Source organism: Mandrillus leucophaeus, unplaced genomic scaffold (genome assembly GCF_000951045.1).
Source record: "Mandrillus leucophaeus isolate KB7577 unplaced genomic scaffold, Mleu.le_1.0 Scaffold25, whole genome shotgun sequence".
NCBI classification, from domain to species: domain Eukaryota; kingdom Metazoa; phylum Chordata; class Mammalia; order Primates; family Cercopithecidae; genus Mandrillus; species Mandrillus leucophaeus.
The window spans coordinates 6,076,529-6,095,297 of record NW_012102587.1 but is presented as its reverse complement, the minus strand read 5'-3'; the positions used below and the strand labels follow the sequence as shown (position 1 = coordinate 6,095,297).

Sequence of the window (18,769 nt, the reverse complement as noted above, 5' to 3'; positions counted from 1 at the left end):
TGCAAAGTTAACTTTTGTAAATTGATAGTGTTGTCTCTGACTCACATCATCATATTAGAGATGCATTTCCACAGGGGGAGGAAACGAACCTTAGACCCAACATACCCACAGTAATATTTTAGATCAAGAAGCGCATTTCCTTAAGAATGTGGTAGACCATTTTTATTTTTTTGGAGTTTCAATTAAAAAAAAAAAAAAAATGGCCGGGCACAGTGGCTCATGCCTGTAATCCAGATGTGTATAAGAGACAGCGGTGGCTCATGCCTGTAATCCCTGCACTTTGGGAGGCTGAGGCAGGTGGATCACCGGAGGTCAGGAGTTCGAGACCAGCCTGGCCAACATGGTGAAACCCCATCTCTACTAAAAGTACCAAAAATTAGCCAGGCCTTGTGGTGCACACCTGTAGTCCCAGCTACTCCGGAGGCTGAGGCAGGAGAATCACTTGAACCCAGGAGGTGGAAGTTGCGGTGAGCTGAGGTCGCACCACTGCGCTCCAGCCTGGGCAACAGAGTGAGACTCCATCTCAAAATAAAATAAAAAATAAAAACAAAACCAGAATATTGCTTTCAGATGGAATATTCTGTGCTGAACAGAAGAATCCCTAGAACAGGCATTGTATATAACGCCAGGACACATTTTCTGTTACCACCAGATAATGCTAATAATAATACCTCGCTTTTATGCAGTACTTTTGACTTTTTAATACCATCATCTGCTTTAATTCTAAAAATACCTTTGAGGAAAGATGTGATTATCTCCACTTTGCAAGGAAAGAAACTACGCCTGGAGAGGCTAACAGTCCTTCTGAAGGTTAACGTCCTATGAGACAAGAAGCAGGTTTCTCTGCCCTCTTGCCAATACATTGTTTTCTATTCTGTGCTGTCTGGATCAGATGACTCTGTGTTGGTTCTCTTTTTCTTGGGCCACTAAAGATTGTGTTTCTTCATAATTTTCTGAAATAGAAGCAGATAGATTACTGTCGTCATATCTCTATGAGGCGTCATTATCTTTAGCGTCCTTGGATAATAGTGAACATCATTTCAATAAAGAGTACTTAAACTTTTCTACGCTTTGTTTATGGCTAAGAAAACTCAGTATTTCTAATGTTGTAGTTAAGTGCCGAAGTTTCTTAAGGAAATATTTTTTAATGATAGAAAACAAGATAAGAAATAAAGCATCTACAAGTTTGTCTAAAAGTCGTAGTCTTCAAAATGTTAAACTTGACTTTTTCTGATCAATTTTAGGGAGATGACACTTTGCTTGTTCCTATTCATGCCTATCCAGTAATGAACTCACTGGACTTTCCTTCATTTATAAATCTGTCAAATGTTCTACTTGGTGAAAGGTGAGTTACCAAAAATGTCAACAAAATGTATAGGATGTGAAAAACTAAGAGATACTCATACAAAACCTTAGACTTTTGTTTTTCTTAATGGAAGTTCATCCTTCCATCTGAAATAGACTGAACTTGTCATTGTAAAAGGCCAAAAAAACAAAACAAGAAAAAAAGCAAAAACAAAAACCAAATGTGAGTCAAAAGATCATAAGCAAGAAGGGGAATTTATTGGGTCAATTAACGGAAAGGTGCAGGCCAGGTGGATCTTCAGGTGCCTCTGGGTCTAGGGTTTTAAATCCAGTTGCAGGAGCCTGACTCTCCCCATATCTTAGTTCCACTGTCTTGCACTTCATTCTCAACAGGTCCCCTTCATGGGGGCAAGACAGCCTCCAGGAGCTCCAGACATTAGCCTGGGAATGGGGTGATTGGAGAGGGTGGAGAGGTTGGTGACATTCAAGCAAAACCTCAGGACTGAGGCTTATTGGACCAACCTGGATCATATCCCCATCCATTAACCAATCTGTTTTTGAGATGAAGGCAAAGACAACAGAATTTCACTACAGAAGCCAAGGCTCAGATTCTCTCCTTTTTTTGGGAAAATGGTGAATGATTCCAATATAACTTAAGGAATGTCTTGTTCTTTCAGTAAATACTAAATGTCTACTACCAGGCATAGTGCTGTCTGTCCCTAGATGGATATTGAGCTGTTAGATATTGATATATAGTTGCCCTTCAATATCCATAGAGGATTAGTTGGTTCCAGGACCCCCCACAGGGTCCATGGATGCTCTAATCCTTTACATCAAATGGCATAGGCTGGGCTTGGTGGCTTATGCCTGTAATCCCAACAGTGTGTGAGGATTTCTGTTTCTCCTACATTGTTGCTAACAATGGGAATTATCAGACTTCTGCATTTTTGGTGACTTTTACATTCTTAGCCCCATGCTCTTCCATTCTCTATTTCTTTTCCGCAAAAAATTCTGCAAGAGCTCCACCGCAGTACTTCCTCCTTCCCGCTCACCAACCCTTCCTGTGTTCACTCACTCCTCCTCAGTAGGTCTGTACAGGGACCCCAAGAGTTTAAATAGGTGAATCCTTCCTTGCAGGGTCCATTCACTCTTTGAATTTTGAGAACAGATATTTCCTTTGAGTGGGCAAATATAGCAATTTTTATCAAAGTTGAAGTGGCAGGAAACAACTAACTCCGTAGTTCACTAATTCTTTTTTATTTTCTTCTTTTTTCCCCTCCATAAATTACTTTTTGTTTGGATCATAAGCCAGGCTTATGAGTTGAGAACAATGATTTATAAAACTGGTGAAAATAATATGCCTAATAACGCAGACATCAGCCTTGGATTCTTAAACCAAAAATCTACCAACCTTGCTAGAGGCTGTTCCCAAGCTACTTTGTGTATAATACCCTTCATTTGTAACCAGAATGAAAATTTCAGCTGAACGGTTTATTTAATGGAGTTATTGTATATAATGATGTGATATTTTAAAAAAATCTTTCAAAAGATAAGCACGCTACTCTTTTCTTCCAAACATAGGCAGCAGGCATAGCCTTCCAAGACTTCATGCCCTTTGTGTAATGGCTTGTAATCAACTTTTAACTACTCAAACTGTGCTATCCTACATTCAGTCCAAAATGTGTGGTAACAGGACAGGGGGTGACTGCTGGAAAAGGCTTTCAGCTAAAGTGTTTTCTATTAATCCTAGGCTACCTTGGGGTTGAAGGTATCATTTGGGTGGGTTCTTTATGCAGTATTCATTCATTCAGTCAGTTAACAAACCTTTATTGAATGCCCACCATGTGCCAGGCACAGTGTTAGGTTCTGAGGATGCAGAGATGATCAAGACCTGGTACCATGACTAAATAGACAGTTTCCATGCCTAATTCAGTGTATACTGAGAAGGGATGACCCGGCTTCATTGAGGTGAGTTGAGGGCAGGCAGGATGAGGAGCTCAGGCAACACTTCCAGGAGGAGAACATGTCTGAGGTGAGTTTGGAAATTTGACTAGAAATGAGCCAACAAAAGGAGGGTGTGGAGTAGAAAAGAAGAGGGGGTGTTCCAGGAATCATCATCTGTAGAAAACTTTAAAACAATCAAGTCTACTAAAAGTGAGTCAGCTTTTGCATATTACCATGCACTGACAATTCTTAATATTGCCAATGATAAAATACTCCTCCCTGCAAGGGTGGACTTGCTCCTAGCCACTGCCTCTGATGCATAAGAAGTTATCACCTTAAATGCCAATCTCGCCTGTGGTCTCCAAGCTTGCCACTCTCATTTTTGTTGGTGTCACAGCACTTTGTTTCCTGTGAGACCCATCGAGCCATCCTACTCTGTGCCGACTGTGGTCCAGCCTTGCTCCTCGTCTGCCTTAGCATGAGCACCCCCCCAGCCCTTACCGACATGAGCACCCTCAACGTGGCTCCATTCCTGTCTGCAGGGGCAGCTTGTCATCGGATGATGGGCCTAGAAATGTGCACCTCTGAGTGCTGCCTCTCGGCACATGTCCCAGCTACCTGGCGGCTGCTGAGCCCTACCTCATTGGTCTTTCCATCCCGCACACCCCACTCAGAGGCAACTCCTGGGTCAGTGCCTCTTTTGGCTTCACCATCTACTTGTCATGATGTCTTTCAGCGATGGGACCTCTGACTGTGCTTGCAGGGTGGTTTTTTTTTCCTTCTAAGTTTTAGATTTTATTTTTATTGTATTGTATCAAAATATATGTAGCATAAAATTTACCATCTTAACCACTTTTATGACTATTTATCTTACCATAATAGGGCCTGGAGTTTTTTGAAGACTTTATGTTCTTATAGCAGTTTCATTCAAAGCAAAATTGAAATGAATGTACAGAGATTTCCCATATCTCCCTGCCCCATGCATGCAGAGCTTCTCCTTATCAACAACCCCCACCCAAGTGCCATATTTGTTACAATCAATGAATCTACATTGACAGATCATTATCACCCAGAGTCCATAGTTTAGGGTTCACTCTTGGTGCTGTATAGCCTATGGGTCTGGACAAATGTGTGGCATGTGTCCACCATTGTGGTATCATGCAGAGTATTTTCACTGCTCTAAAAATCCCATGCTTCTCCTATTCATTCCTCCCTCAACCCCCACAACCCCTGGCAACCACTTTTTTTTTTTTTTTTACTGTCACCATAGTTTCTCAGAATATCATATAGTTGGAATCATATAGTATTTAGTCTTTTTCTGATTGAATGCTTTCACTTAAAATATACATTTAAGGTTCCTCCATATCTTTCTAGGGCTTGGTAGCTGATTTCTTTTCAGTGCTGTGTAATATTCCATAGTCTAGATGTACTACAGTTTATTTATTCATCCACCTACTGAATGGCATCTTGATAGCGTCTAAGTTTTGGTAATTATGAATAAAACTGCATTAAACGTCCATGTGCAGGTTTTTGTGTGGATGTAAGTTTTCAGTTCCTTTGGGTAGATACCAAAGAACATGATTATTGGATTGTATGGTAAAAGTATGTTTAGTTTTAAAAGAAACTACCAAACTATCTTCCAAAGTGTCTATAGTGATCTACTCTGATGATTTCTTTTAACTGGTGCAGTTAGACTACTGATGTTCACTGTGATTATTGATACAGTTCTATTAATATCTACCATATTTGTTAGTTTTGTACTTGTTGCCCTTGTACTTTGGTTCTTTTTGTCTTCCACTATTTATCTTCCTGTGGTTTTAACCGTGTATTTATATGATTCAATTTTTTCTCTTTTCTTTTAGCACATCAGTTATATTTCTTTGTTTACTTTTTTTAGTGGTTGCCCTAGAGTTTGCAATATGTATTTACAACTAATCCAAGCCGCTTTCAAATAACACTGTACTGCTTCACAGATAGTTTGAGTACCTTAACATAGCAAAATAATCCTAATTTCTCCTTCTCCTTTCATGTATAATTGCTGTCACTCATTTCACTTATATATATAAGCATACATAAACATTATATATACATATATATGAATATTTGTACATATAAGATATATACATAAGAACACACAATTGAAATCATTATTGCTATTATCCTGAACAAACTGTTAGCCGTTAGATCAATTAAAAATTTTTTTTAAAGTTTTAATTTTGCCTTCATTTATTCCTTCTTCAATGCTCTTCCTTTATTTTTATTTTTAAGTTCTGGGATACATGTGCAGGATGTACAAGTTTGTTACATAGGTAAACGTGTGCCGTGGTGGTTTGCTGTACTATCAACCCACCACCTAGATATTAAGCCCAGCATGCATTAGCTATTTTTCCTAATACTTTCCCTCCCCTTGCCCCCCATCTCCTGATAGGACCCAGTGTGTGTTGTTCCCCTCCCTGTGTCCATATGTTTTCATTGTTCAGTTCCCACTTATACGTGAGAACATGTGGTGTTTGATTTTGTGTTCCTGTGTTAGTTTGCTGAGGATAATGGCTTCCAGATCCATCTGTGTTTCTGCAAAGGACATTATTTCATTCCTTTTTATGGCTGCATAGTATTCCATGGTGTATATGTACCACATTGTCTTTATCCAGCCTATCATTGATGGGCATTTGGGTTGATTCCATGTCTTTGTTACTGTGAATAGTGCTGCAATTATTGTTCTTTCTTTCTTTATGTAAGTCCAAGTTTTGACCCATATTATATTAATTTTCTCTAAAGAACTTCTTTTAACATTTCTTTCAAGGCAGGTCCACTGGCAACAAATCCCTTTGTCATTTTTGTCTGAGAAAGTTTTTATTTTCCCTTCACTTTTGAAGGATAATTTCACAGGGCACAGAAATCTGAGTCGGTGGTTTTTTTCTCTCAACACTTTAAATATTTCACTCCACTCTCTTTTTGCTTCCATGGTTTCTGAGGATAAGTCAGATGTAGTTCTTATCTTTGTTTCTCTGTAGGGAAGGTTTTTTTCCTTCTGGCTTCTTTCAATATTTTTTTCTCTCTCTGGTTCTCTGTAGTTTGAAGACAATATGCCTAAGTGCAGGGTTCTTTGCCTTTTTCTTTTCTTTTCTTTTGCATTCATCCTCTGTGGTTTGATGTCTGACATTCATTTATGGAAATTGTTAGTCATTATTTTAAATATTTCTTCTATTCCTTTCTTCTCCATCTGGCATTCCCATTACCTGTATATTACACCTTTTGTAGTTGTCCCATCGTTTTGGATATCCTGTTTTTGTTTTTGTTTTTCAGTCTTTTTTCTTCTTTATTTTTCTGTTTTAGAAGTCTCTATTGATATATCCTCAGACTCAGAGATTCTTTCCTTAGCTGTGTCCAATCTGCTAATAAGTCTATCAAAGGCATTCTTCATTTCTGTTATTATGTTTTTGGCCACTAGAATTTCTTTTTGGTTCTTCTTCAGGATTTCCATCTCCCTGCGTACACTTCCCATTTGTTCTTGCGTGCTGTCTACTTGTCCATAGAGCCCTCAGCATATTAATTATAGTTGTTTTAAATTCCCTGTCTGATAATTTTAGCATTTCTGCCATGTCTGGTTCTGATGCTTCCTTTGTCTCTTCAAACTGTTTTTTGCCTTTTAGTATGTCTTGTAATTTTTCCTTGATAGCCAGACATCATGTACTGGGTAAAAGAAACTGCTGTAAACAGACTTTTGTAATGTGTTGGTAAAGTCACAGCAGGAGGGTATTCTACAGTCTTATGATTAAGGCTCAGTCTTTTAGTGAGCCTGTGCCTCTGGACTGTGAACTTCACAAGTACTTCTTAGTTGTCCCCCACCTGCTTAGGTGAGACAGAATGGCTAGTGGGCTGGAGCTGAGTTTTTCCATTCTCCTATGCGAAGACTAGAGCTAGCTAGAACTGGGTATTTCTCTTTCTGATTTCACAGCACGAACAAAAAGACACACTTATACTTTCCAAAAAAAGTCTTATTCAGGTATAATTCACATATTATAAAATTTGCTAATTTAAAATGTACGATTCACTCTTTTTTAGTATATGCAACTATCACCACATGCAAGTTTAGAACATTTTTATAACCTCCCCAAAAAACCCATACCAACTACCCATATCCCACCCTCAAACTTTCCAGCCTCAGCAAAACCCGAATTTACTTTCCATCTCTATAAATTTGCCTGTTCTGGACATTTTATATAAATAGAACCATACAACATGTGGTCTAGTGTGACTGATTTCTTTCACTTCGCAATCATGTTTTCAAAGGCCATCAACTTGTAGTTTACGCAACTCAAATCACTACTTCATTCTTTTTCATTGCTGAATAACATTTCATTTAGTGGATATAACACATTTTATTTATCTATTCATCAGTTGATAGATATATGGGTTGCTTCTACTTTGGGGCAATTATGAATAATGGTGCTATGAACATTTGTGTATCTATTTTTATGAGGATACATATTTTCATTTCTCTTGGTAAACACCTAGAGGTGGAATTGTTAGGTCATATGGTAAATCTATGTTTAATATTTTGAATGACTGCCAGACTGTTTCACAAAGTGGCTGTACCATTTACATTCCCACCAGCAATGTATGAAGTTCCAGTAGCACTTACACTGTTAAATTAGTACAACAACCACACCCCCTTGTTTATTTTGAGCTGGAGTTTCACGCTTCTCGCCCAGGCTGGAGTGCAATGGTGCAATTTTGGCTCACTCAACCTCCATCTCCCAGGTTCAAGTAATTCTCTTGCCTCGGCCTCCCGAGTAGCTGGGACTACAGGCGCGCGACACCACACTCAACTAATTTTGGTGTTTTTAGTAGAGACGGGATTTCACCATGTTGGTCAGGCTGGTCTCGGATTCCTGACCTCAGGTGATCCACCCACCTCGGCCTCCTAGAGTGCTGGGATTACAGGTGCCAGCCACCGCGCCTGGCCAACAACCACTTTTTTTTCCAAGTTCTTTTTCTTGAGACAGAGTTTGACTCTGTCACCCAGGTTAGAGTGCAGTGTCAGGATCTTGGCTCACTGCAACCTCTGCCTCCCAGGCTCAAACAATCCTCCCAGCTCAGCCTCCTGAGTAGCTTGGACCACAGACATGCACCACCACACCTGGCTAACTTTGAATTTTTTGCTGGAGATAGGATTTCACCATGTTGGCCAGGCTGGTCTTGAACTCCTGAGCTCAAGAGATCCACCTGTCTCAGCCTCCCAAAGTTCTGGGATTACAGGCGTGAGCCACCACACCCAGCCTAACTACTACTTTTACAGCTAAAAAAGAAATACCATACATGATGAGAAAGCACAAAGCTGATGGGAGACCATAAATTCAGCAAAAGGTGAATTCAGAAGGGTATATTTTCCCTTTCACATAGAATCAATTGGGACAGAATTGTCAAAGGTTGTAGGATTTGTGTTTAATACCACTAATTCTGCTTTCTTACTTTGTGATTGCCCCTTACTTTGGGGCTGCTTTTGCAGTCCGAGGATAGCCTCTCTTAGGGCAGGATGAGACCTCAGCACATTTTCCCCAAGGTCCTGAAGTGGGCTGGTATATATTCATCAGACGCATTTTCAGTGGCTGGATTTGATGGTTGTAAATTTTCCTTACTGAGATTAAATTCCATGTGGGCACTTGCCAGCTACCTATAAACAACTCTAGTGGCTTAAGATCTGGTAAAATCTATTTTGACAGCCTCTGTAAATAACAGAAAGTTGCATTCCAGTTTCTGTCCAACATTTCCAAGTCAAACACAGCATCTGTGGGGTACAGAGGGCTTTTAGTTCTCCTTCCCTTCTGTAGGTTGAAACTGTGCTTTATAACTAGATATCCTAACCATTATAGCTGGTTAAAATTGGTAATCACTCAATATCTTAAAGAGTATTGTAGATAAAATACAATCTCAATCTTCCTATAAGTAAATATGGATATGCTTATATTAGATACAGAAATTTTATATTTTTCCAATCCCATGGTTCTAAAAAGGTTCATGTTAATTCATCATGGTCTGTAGTTTACCCAACAGCATCTTCCTGGTACCAGATAACTAGTTGAAACTTGGAGCAGGTCCAGTCGGTTGACCAGTTGCTCTCCCATCAACTCATTTTCCTTGCACCAAGCTGACTTTAACCAATTGGTTAGCATGCTCTAGACAAACCTGACTGAAACTCACCTGGGGAAGTGATAACAAATCCAGGAGAGGATCCACTGTGGATCTGGTGGCTGAAGATCTGGTAAAATGATGCCATGGATAAGGCCGCCATGGGCTCCCGCAGCAAGTGGCCCATGTACTCATCTCAGGGCTATAGAGGCTCTGCAGCCTGCAGGGCCACATTAACAACATTCACAGAAGAGGCTCCTGGCGACTCCATTCCAAAGCCAGGATACTTTAGCTTCTTGAACTTTTACGTCGTAAGTTCAGAAATTTACCGAAGGATGCGTTTCCTTACTTAGTGAATCTTATGGCTCCTTTTAGAAAGCGTGGGAACAACCAAGGTCAGAATATGATGTTTGAGTGTAACCAAATTCTCCTACTGCCCCTGGAGCTTAAAGCATCTGGGCCACATGGGAATGTGCATTCTTAAGCTAGTGCTAAGAAGGAAGACTGATGGTGAGAGTTTGCCCCCACATAGACAACCACCAGTCTTGAACTGTGCCAGTAAAGAGCCTCTAGGAGAGGGGACTGAGAACCAGCTGTAACTGGGTTAGAATGCTAGAATGCAGATGTCAGGAGAAGACGATCAAATTGATATTCACAAGTGTTTTTTGAAACCCTTCCTACTCGAAAAGAAAAAATTCACTTGTTTCAGCTTGTCAAGGGAAACACTGCTTACTCATATGAGGGACTCATTTTATGTGCCTCAAGTTTGAAATTGATGGAAAGGAGCAGCAGCATTTTATGAAAGCATCTGACCAGGGTGACTTGAGCTTGCAACACAGTTGTTCTTTACTTTTACTCCTACTTGGGTGGAGGAATCCACAGTGAGCTTCTATTTCACATTGATATTTGGATAAAATAATTCTTGTCATTTAACAACAGCCTAGCTGGGTACACCCGTAGTCTCAGCTACTCAGGAGGCTGAGGCAGGAGGATCACTTGAGCCCAGGAGTTCGAGGATGTAGTGAGCTCTGATGGTGCCACTGCACTCCAGCCTGGGCAACAGAGTGAGACCTCATCACTAAGAAGTAAAGAATTTTTAAAGAGCGTAGATGTTTATTATAGGAAAAATTTTTCCATACATTGTTGTGTAAAACTTCTTTAATTTAATATACCTTTGCTGACCTAATATCAGTCTAGTTACTCATCTTGACCCAGTCTCTTTTATGAATTTTAGCAGGAAAAGAAAATCGTCCAACCTCTAAACTATAGGGATCTGTCATGCAACAATAAAAGGGCATACATATTTCTTCCTTTCATTTACCGAAGTGGGCGCCACCTTAAGATAGTCAACGAAGGGAACTTTCAGTGGAAGACTTGGGTTATTCTTTTCAAAATTGTGGTTCCTAGAGAAAGCAAGGGATAGACTGAAAAACCTAAGGTGAAGAAAGCCAGTGCTGACCTTATAAAAGCCTACCTTGAAAGTGGTAATACTCTGCTCTCCTCCCCTAGATTTTGTGCAAATGGGTCATTTGGTTTGCATGAGGCCAAGGGGTGGAGTGGTACAAATTTGGGAACAACGTCTAGAGCAGATGATTGTATGTACCAGGGGCAGTGGTTACAGGTGGAACCTTTTTCTTGTTTAGGGTTTACTATCTAGTCTGTATAAATTCTTGGAATGATTCATTACATTCAACAGCATGTACACATTGTGGCTTCTGTGAAACTACCAAGCTAGTATCAGTACTAAGAAGTAAGAAACTGTAAACTACTATTAGAAAAAGTGTTCATGGATGAATTCCCATGAATATTTGAGAATATAACATAGGAAATTTCAGAGTCTGCCCACAGGACATTCCTGGAAGGAGCAAAGATGACAATTGTGGATGGTTTTTGGCCCTGGAGAGGCACCCCTACATTGAGAATGCTTTCTGAGTTCTCTTCCTTCTTGCCTGGTTAATACACCTGTCAAATCTGACACCTAAACACTGCACAAGTAGCCAACTTTGGTCACTGCTGCAGCAGCAGCCCAGGTTTGTAGTATCTGCACACACATGCATGCACACACACACACACACTCACATACATGCAACTTTTAATGTAGTTTCTACCATGTAATTATGTAATGCTTGTCAAAATATTTAGAATAGAGTAACTACCAACTCATTCACTGAACTGTGACTATAATTTCTCAAGTAATTTTTAAAATTAAATTTGCCCCAAATTTCTCCCCCAGATTCTTATATGCTGCAATTTCAAAACCACAAGTATTTGAATTTAAGTTGCTTTATTTTTAAAAAATGGATATCTTACTCCAGCACCAAGTGAGCTTCTTGTTTTAATTACTGCTGGTGGGTAAGGTATTGGGACCAGCAAACTGGCAGCTGGGGATCCTGCTGGCTGTTTCAGGCCACACGCTATTACGGGTCATTTAGCTCTGAGGAAGTGTGGTTTGAAGATAGTTAGTGTGTGGTTTCTTCTGCTGCCTACTCTAAGAGAAAAGACTAGCAGCAGTTTTTAGTGTGCCCTCTTATCTTTCCCCAGTAAATGCTATAGTTTTCTCAACAAAAAAAGAAATTAGTCTGCAGGATGCTTTTCATATCCCTTCACGTCCACCTTCGCTGCCTCCCTCCCCTCGACCATGGCTTTCATTCCTTCTGCCAGCTCGCCCTGTCCTCGGGCCCCAGCCACAGGCCCTGCTCCCACCTCCAGTGGGCCCTCCTGAATCTCCTTCCTCACCCCACCTTCCTCCATGTTATCTGCAACTCTGGTGAGGTGTAAAGAACTACTGTCAAATGTGTTAATTATATTTAATTTTTTAATTGGCATTTTATACTGTACGATTTCACTCATATGAAGTACTTAGAATAATCAAATTCATAGAGAGAGAAAATAAAATGGTGGTTGCCCGGGGCTGTGGGGAAGCAGAATAGGGAGTTGGTGTTTAATGAATATAGCATTTCAGTTTTGCAAGATGAAAAAGTTTTGAGGGCAGACGGTGGTAATAGTTTCACAATAGCATGGTTGTACTTAATGCCACTGAATGGTACACTTAAAATGGTTAAAATAGTACATTTTATATTATGTACATTTTACCACAATCATTTTAAAAACCTGTGTTTTGGAAGTATGAATAGTGTACATATGATCTCTACAGATGACAGATATCATGTCATCTGGTCACCTCTAACTTGTTCTGAATTCAGTTCCTGTCCAGCTTCCAGAGAAATGCCTTCACTTCCTTTGCCAAGTATGAAGAGGTGGCCTTATTTAATTCAGGTTGTTCCCTAGTGTCTTCAGAATTCTTCCTTTTCTTAAACTGCTGGGACAGGGGTGAAGGTGGAGGGGTGGGAGCAGCTTTACCACTAGGTGGGACTAAGTCAGGTTGAAGAGGGAACTGAACTAAGGGCTAGGAAGTCAAAGGTCAGGCCAGGAGAGAAACCATCAAGCCCCCTTGACTCTTTCATGCCACCTACTATTTTTTTTTTTAACCTTGAACTAAAGTTTTATTTGGGAATTTTAACTTCATTTCTTTTTCTTCAACTTTTATTTTAGGTTCGGGGATACATGCACATATTTGTTACATAGGTAAACCCATTTCACAGGGGTTTATAGTACAGATCATTTCATTACCAGGTACTGTGCCTAGTACCTTATACCCAGGAGTTATTTTTTCTGCGCCTCTCCCTCCTCTCACCCTCCACACTCCAGTAGGCCCAGTGTGTGGTGTTCACCTCTATGTGTGCATGTGTTCTCATCATTCAGCTGTCACTTATAAGTGAGAACATGCGGTATTTGATTTTCTGTTCCTGCATTAGCTTGCCATTTGATTCCCTTTATCTCTAATATTGGTCTAAGCTTAATCTAAAATGAGGGTGTTATTTAATTCTCTAGGTGGAGAAAATTAGTAAATGCCTGTTACGTGAACGTTTCTTTATGTAAATTTGTGTTTATTTTTATTTGACTATATCATGAAAGTTTATGGGTCTACCATACTTCTGGTCTGAGGCCCCAATCCCCGTGAGATTGATTGTGTCTTTGAAAATAAGATAAGCAACACAGGAAAGTTCAAAAGAACATAAATTATCTTAGATAAAGAGCATTATTGAACCTATTTTGAAACCTATTTTACCCTCAGCTCTTTATAGCTCTTCAAATTGTTGCCCGTTTCTTTGGGGATTAGGGTTTAATCAGACAGCTAATATTGTGTCTTATTTCCTTCAGTTTTTGTTGATTACATTCTGAATATAGCAATTTATATCTAAAGCTTAAATGAAAATAACTGGCAAGTTCCCTGACTTTCTTCCTTCTCTCTATGTGTATGCCGGTCCTCGAGAGGAAGTTGGTAACATTTTATAAAAGGTCTTGGCATTTGCCTCAGCTCCAGCTGCTATAGCAAATTCCCATAGACTGGGAGGCTTAAATAACAGACATTTCTCACATATCTAGACTGAGAATTGTGAGATCGGGGACCAGCATGGCCGAGCTCTGGTGGGGCCCCTCTTCCGGCTTTCCTCACACGGGGTGGTGGGGAGGGGCTCCAGTCCCTTCCTCTTCCTAAAAGGACACTAATCCCATCAGGGGGCGCCACCCTCATGACCTCATCTAAACCAAATCACCTTCCTAAGTCCCCACCTCCATCATGGGAATTGGGGCTTCCACATATGAATTTTGAGGAGACAAAAACAGTCCATAGCGGGATGTTACAGTCCTTTTTTGATGGTTGCTTATTAGAGGAAATGCCCTCTAAAAAGCTTAACAAACGAGGCACAGAGGGATCAGTTTCAAAGAGAGCAGCAGGAGGGAAGGGGACTGCAATGCAAACAATGCAATGCCAGGAGCTTTTCTGTAATATTAGAGACCTATGAGAGGGGCTATGGTGCAGCAGGTAAGCGCTTAGGTTCTAGAGACCTGGCTTGAAAACTCCACTTCACCATTTATTAACCATGTGACCTTGGACCTCTCTATAGATCAGTTTATGCATCTCTAAAATGAGGATAATAATAGTACTTACCTCAAAGGGTTGTTAAGAGAGTTAGATAACATATAAGCACAACAGCTGGTACATATTAAGAGAGAGTACCAAAACAAAGACTTTAAAATTGCCAAATTAAGATTGCATCCAGAAATGGGGTAAGATAATCATTCGCTGAAGAGCAAATGAAGCAGGAAAGAGAATATTCTCTGGTTTCCTTTTTCTGTATAAAACCCACCCTGAAGGTAGTAGCTTAATATATTATAACAACAGTCATTTATTTTGCTCATGGATCTACAACTTGGGCATGGCCTAATGGGGAGTGCTCCTCTCTGCTCCATGCACAGTCAGCTAGGGCTGGTCGGCTGGGAGCTGAAAGACCCACTCTCAAGATGCCCCACTCAAATACTGGCTACTGTCTGGGAACTCAGATGGCCTGAGGGCTGGGAGTCTGGTTCTGTCCTGGTAGGTCTCTCCACAGGCTATGTGGGCTTCCTTACAACATGGTGACAAGGCTCTAGAATGACCATCTCAAGAGAAATGGAAGATACCAGTTGCTTAGGCCTTAGCCTTAAGAAATAGGTACAGCATGATTTCCACTGCATTCTATTAGTTAAGTAGTCCGAGAGCCCAGAATCAAGGAAGAACACATAGACTCCATCTCTAAATGGAAAGAGTGTTGAAGAGTTTGTAGACTTATTTGAAACCTGCCACAACGTGTAACCCCAAAGCCTGCCCAGGCTCTGGATTATTTCGTGAGTCTTCTGTACCTTCAGAGGGGAAAGAATGGCACACGATATATCATTGTTGTCCACATCCTTTGATCTGTGAACGATTCTCATATCAATGAGCAGTTGGCAATGGAAAAGTCCTACTAAATTGACTTAACCCTAAAATGAGATCACTGGGTCTATTAACTCCAAGCTTCACTTGGTGTTGATACAACCACATGTTATTGTCTATGTTATGGTTTACTTTATCCATACATCTCTATGGAAAGGCTTTCTTTTATCTTGATGTTTCCCTCAAATTTCATACAAGTGAAATAACTAATGGTTAATTTATTGTGCCCTCTGCATCTAGTCATCATGGACAAAGTTAGCATTTGTCATGCTTGTTGTCAGTTAACCTTCTTTTTCCAGAAAAGAAAAGCCAAATCCTATTATGGTAAAGTGTTCACTCCCCTCTCTAGATATTGGGATTTTTTAGTTAGAGAGTATATTTTAAATTAGAGAGTATATTTTGATTTTATGTTAAAGTAAGTTCAAGATCACTTGTTCTAGAGAAAGGACAAGAAAAAAATTTGAATTTCTGTTAAGTCATTTTATTATATTTACTTTCTGTAAGGCAAATTTGTGCTCTCTTCTACTAGGCATACAATTTCCACATGATCGTAATATAAAAGTCTGCTATTTAAAAGGTTTGAGTTCAATTTTATTCAAATAGGGGATAATTATTTTAAAGTATTTAATATATTTTTATGTATAGCCTTAGCATAATTGATAATATGTTTAAATAATAAGGTAACAGGGATAAAAGTTGTAATTACTTCCAAAAGCACTAACATCTGCTTGTCTTAATATTTTAGTTGCCTGATTCCTATAAGTTACAGAAGAACTCTAATTCAGTATCCTATTTACCTCTGAGAAATAACAGACAAGAGATATATATATATGTGTATTTATGTTTCTTCCTTATATATCAGATTAATGGTATTTAACAATGAGAATTTAGTTTAAAATATAAAATTCCACCCAGAATAGGATTCTGTCTCTTTAAATATGAAAAACTTCTAAATAAATTTCATATTAGCAAAATTCCTTTTGACTCAAATTCATCTGAACTGTCTCTGATTTATGATTATGGTGGCCATGCAAACTAATTTGACATGCATAATATGCACGGCAGTAGTGAAAGCAGAAGTTCAGCAATTCCACTGAAAATTGTACTTGCACTGCTATATCTACTTCTGAATTATGGTACTTGGAATTTTGTGCCCTTAAGGAACTGTTTGTTTTTCCAGACTGGCTAATGCATCAGGAACTTGGCTTCAAATAATTATTATTAAGCAAATACCCTGACACCTTTTCTATGGGATTTATCAGAGCTGTGAAATTAATTGAAGATTGAGTATATGTGACAAATGGGAAAAGCCCCAGGAGTTTTTGTTTGTTTCAATTCAGGAAAATGCAAACATGCAGCTTTTAGCAGAGGAGCTGTGAGTGTCAGACTTTGCTTTGCTGGGACAGCCTTGAGCACACCCCTGGGTTACTGACCTAGGGCAACACAGCCTGTGTGGCTATGTGAGTCCACTGGCTTCATCTTCAAAGACCGCATTTGGGCAGTTTAACACTTCACATTGCACATTACCCAAGGCCTACTTAGGTTCTGAGGGGCATAAATACCTCACACGCATATGTAACTAACTTGTAATGCTAGTGTTATCTACCCAGCGCTGGTAGAGTAGCTGACACTCAGTGGGACCTGAGCACCTATTAGGATGAATTGCCTTACCTTCATATATTCTGTTTTTCAGAATTAGGAAACATCTCAGAGAGTGAAGATTGACTGCATATCTCTAACAGAGCCTGATTTAAGATAAGATTTGTGAGTTTGGTAGAAAATCCTATGAAGTTTTCATTTTACTGTTGACTGAAGACCATACCCTGTACGGTGACCCTTATTCAGAATTTTTATCAGAAACCTAGGGCCCTGAACATGAGTATATAAAGTCCGATGCAGGCCCGTACCCTGTCGGGGATCTTGTGTGCTCACAGTACAGCTACGCTCCTCTCAAAGAGACGTCATAGCTAAGGAACAATGGTTTAAAAACAAATACCAGTGCAAATTAATTAGAAACAGGGCACTGCCTGACATTAGGAACTCTGCATTCAGACTGTAGATCTCTCAAAAGCACATTTAGAGACATCTGGTCAGGATGAAGCAGGGTGCGCTCACACTGCAATGAACCTTTTTTGTGCGAAATTACTAGTTAGTGACAAACAAAATATAAAAAGAGACCTCCAGAAAGGCACACTCAGGCTCAGAAACAAGCTGAACAACTCCACAGAGCAGGAACAGCGTAGAAATGCCGAGTGGGTTGCAGGGTGGAGCCATAGGCTTGCAGGCTCCAGGCTTTGAAGCAGTCAGGCAGTGTTGGAGACCACTCCATGGGGTAAAGGAGACCGCAAGTGTCTCACTGATTCAGGGGATCCGCACCTGGCCTGCAGCCAGGAGAAGAGGTAAGCTGCCCCACCTTTGCACTCCCCGTGAAAGGAAGCTGGAAACCTTCTGCTGACCTGTTGCCTGGACCGGGGGCCTTGTCCCTGGTTGTGGACAGAGGAAAGTGTAAACGACAGTACTAACCAGCTTGTGGTGCAGAGGTGAGCCACGTTACCTGCTGGCCCAGTGACTGAGTTCACTGTAGCACTAAAATAGCTGGCTGGCAGGAGCCCCAATACACAGTTATAAAATTGAATATAGATTAAATCCTTTTACTCAAAGTGAGCCTGCAAATCCAAATTCCAAAACACATGAATAAATCTTGTGCTAAGAAAGCCAAAACCCAACAATCAGAATATAATTGAATGAAGTGAATTATTAAAAACAGTTTAATAAAACTTTAAAATAGATATACTTAGGATTCTCAAGGAGATGACTGAGATAAACTTCCACTTTAAAATATCAAGAAATTATGAAACAAAAATAGGTGGACATTTTCTTAAAGATCAGATAGATAAAAACAACCAATTAGAAATCTTAAAAATTCAAAATATAGACACTGAAAACTTAAATCTCAATAAATTGAATAAACTCTACACTGGACACAGTTGAAGAAAAGACTAATAGATTGGAAGATAGTAATAATACAGGAATTCACCCAGAATAGAGTATATAGAGATTACATTTTACATGAAGGGAAATTAGTGCGTATGGAAGCTAGACTGAAAAGCTCCAAGATACATATGTCTAGTAAATTAGAGTTCTGTCAGGTGAGAGTGGAGGGAATGGTACAGAATAATACCAAGCTTTTCAGAATTAAAGATAACTGTGAAGATTTGATCAGTGCATTCAAATATTAATATCTAGCAGGATAAAGATAAATTTCTACCTAGACACATAAGAGTCAAGCTGCAGAGCATCAAGAATAAAGAGAAATCTTGCCTGTAATTCCAGCACTCTGGGAGGCCAAGGCAGGAGAATCACTTGAACCCAGGAGTTTGAGACCAACCTGGGCAACAAAGTGAGATCCCATCTCTATAAATAAATAAATAAATAAATAAGAAAAAAAGAGAAACCTTAAAAAGCTGCCAGAGAGAAAAGAGTGATAATCTACAAAAAAAATGACAACAGTTCTTCATCAGCAAAAACAATTAAAGAAAGATGTGGAATAAATATTTTCAAAATGCCAAGGGA

The 18,769-nt window shown here is 39.7% G+C and overlaps 1 protein-coding gene across 1 annotated transcript in view; it reads left to right on the top strand.

Moving 5' to 3' along the window:
* CFAP221 (cilia and flagella associated protein 221) overlaps nt 1–18,769 on the top strand; it is a 129,955-nt gene that overhangs the window by 14,519 nt on the left and 96,667 nt on the right. Inside the window, exon 6 of the mRNA XM_011983433.1 lies at nt 1,245–1,345. Coding sequence (XP_011838823.1) covers nt 1,245–1,345 — 101 coding nt within the window. The remainder of the gene's footprint in view (nt 1–1,244; nt 1,346–18,769) is intronic.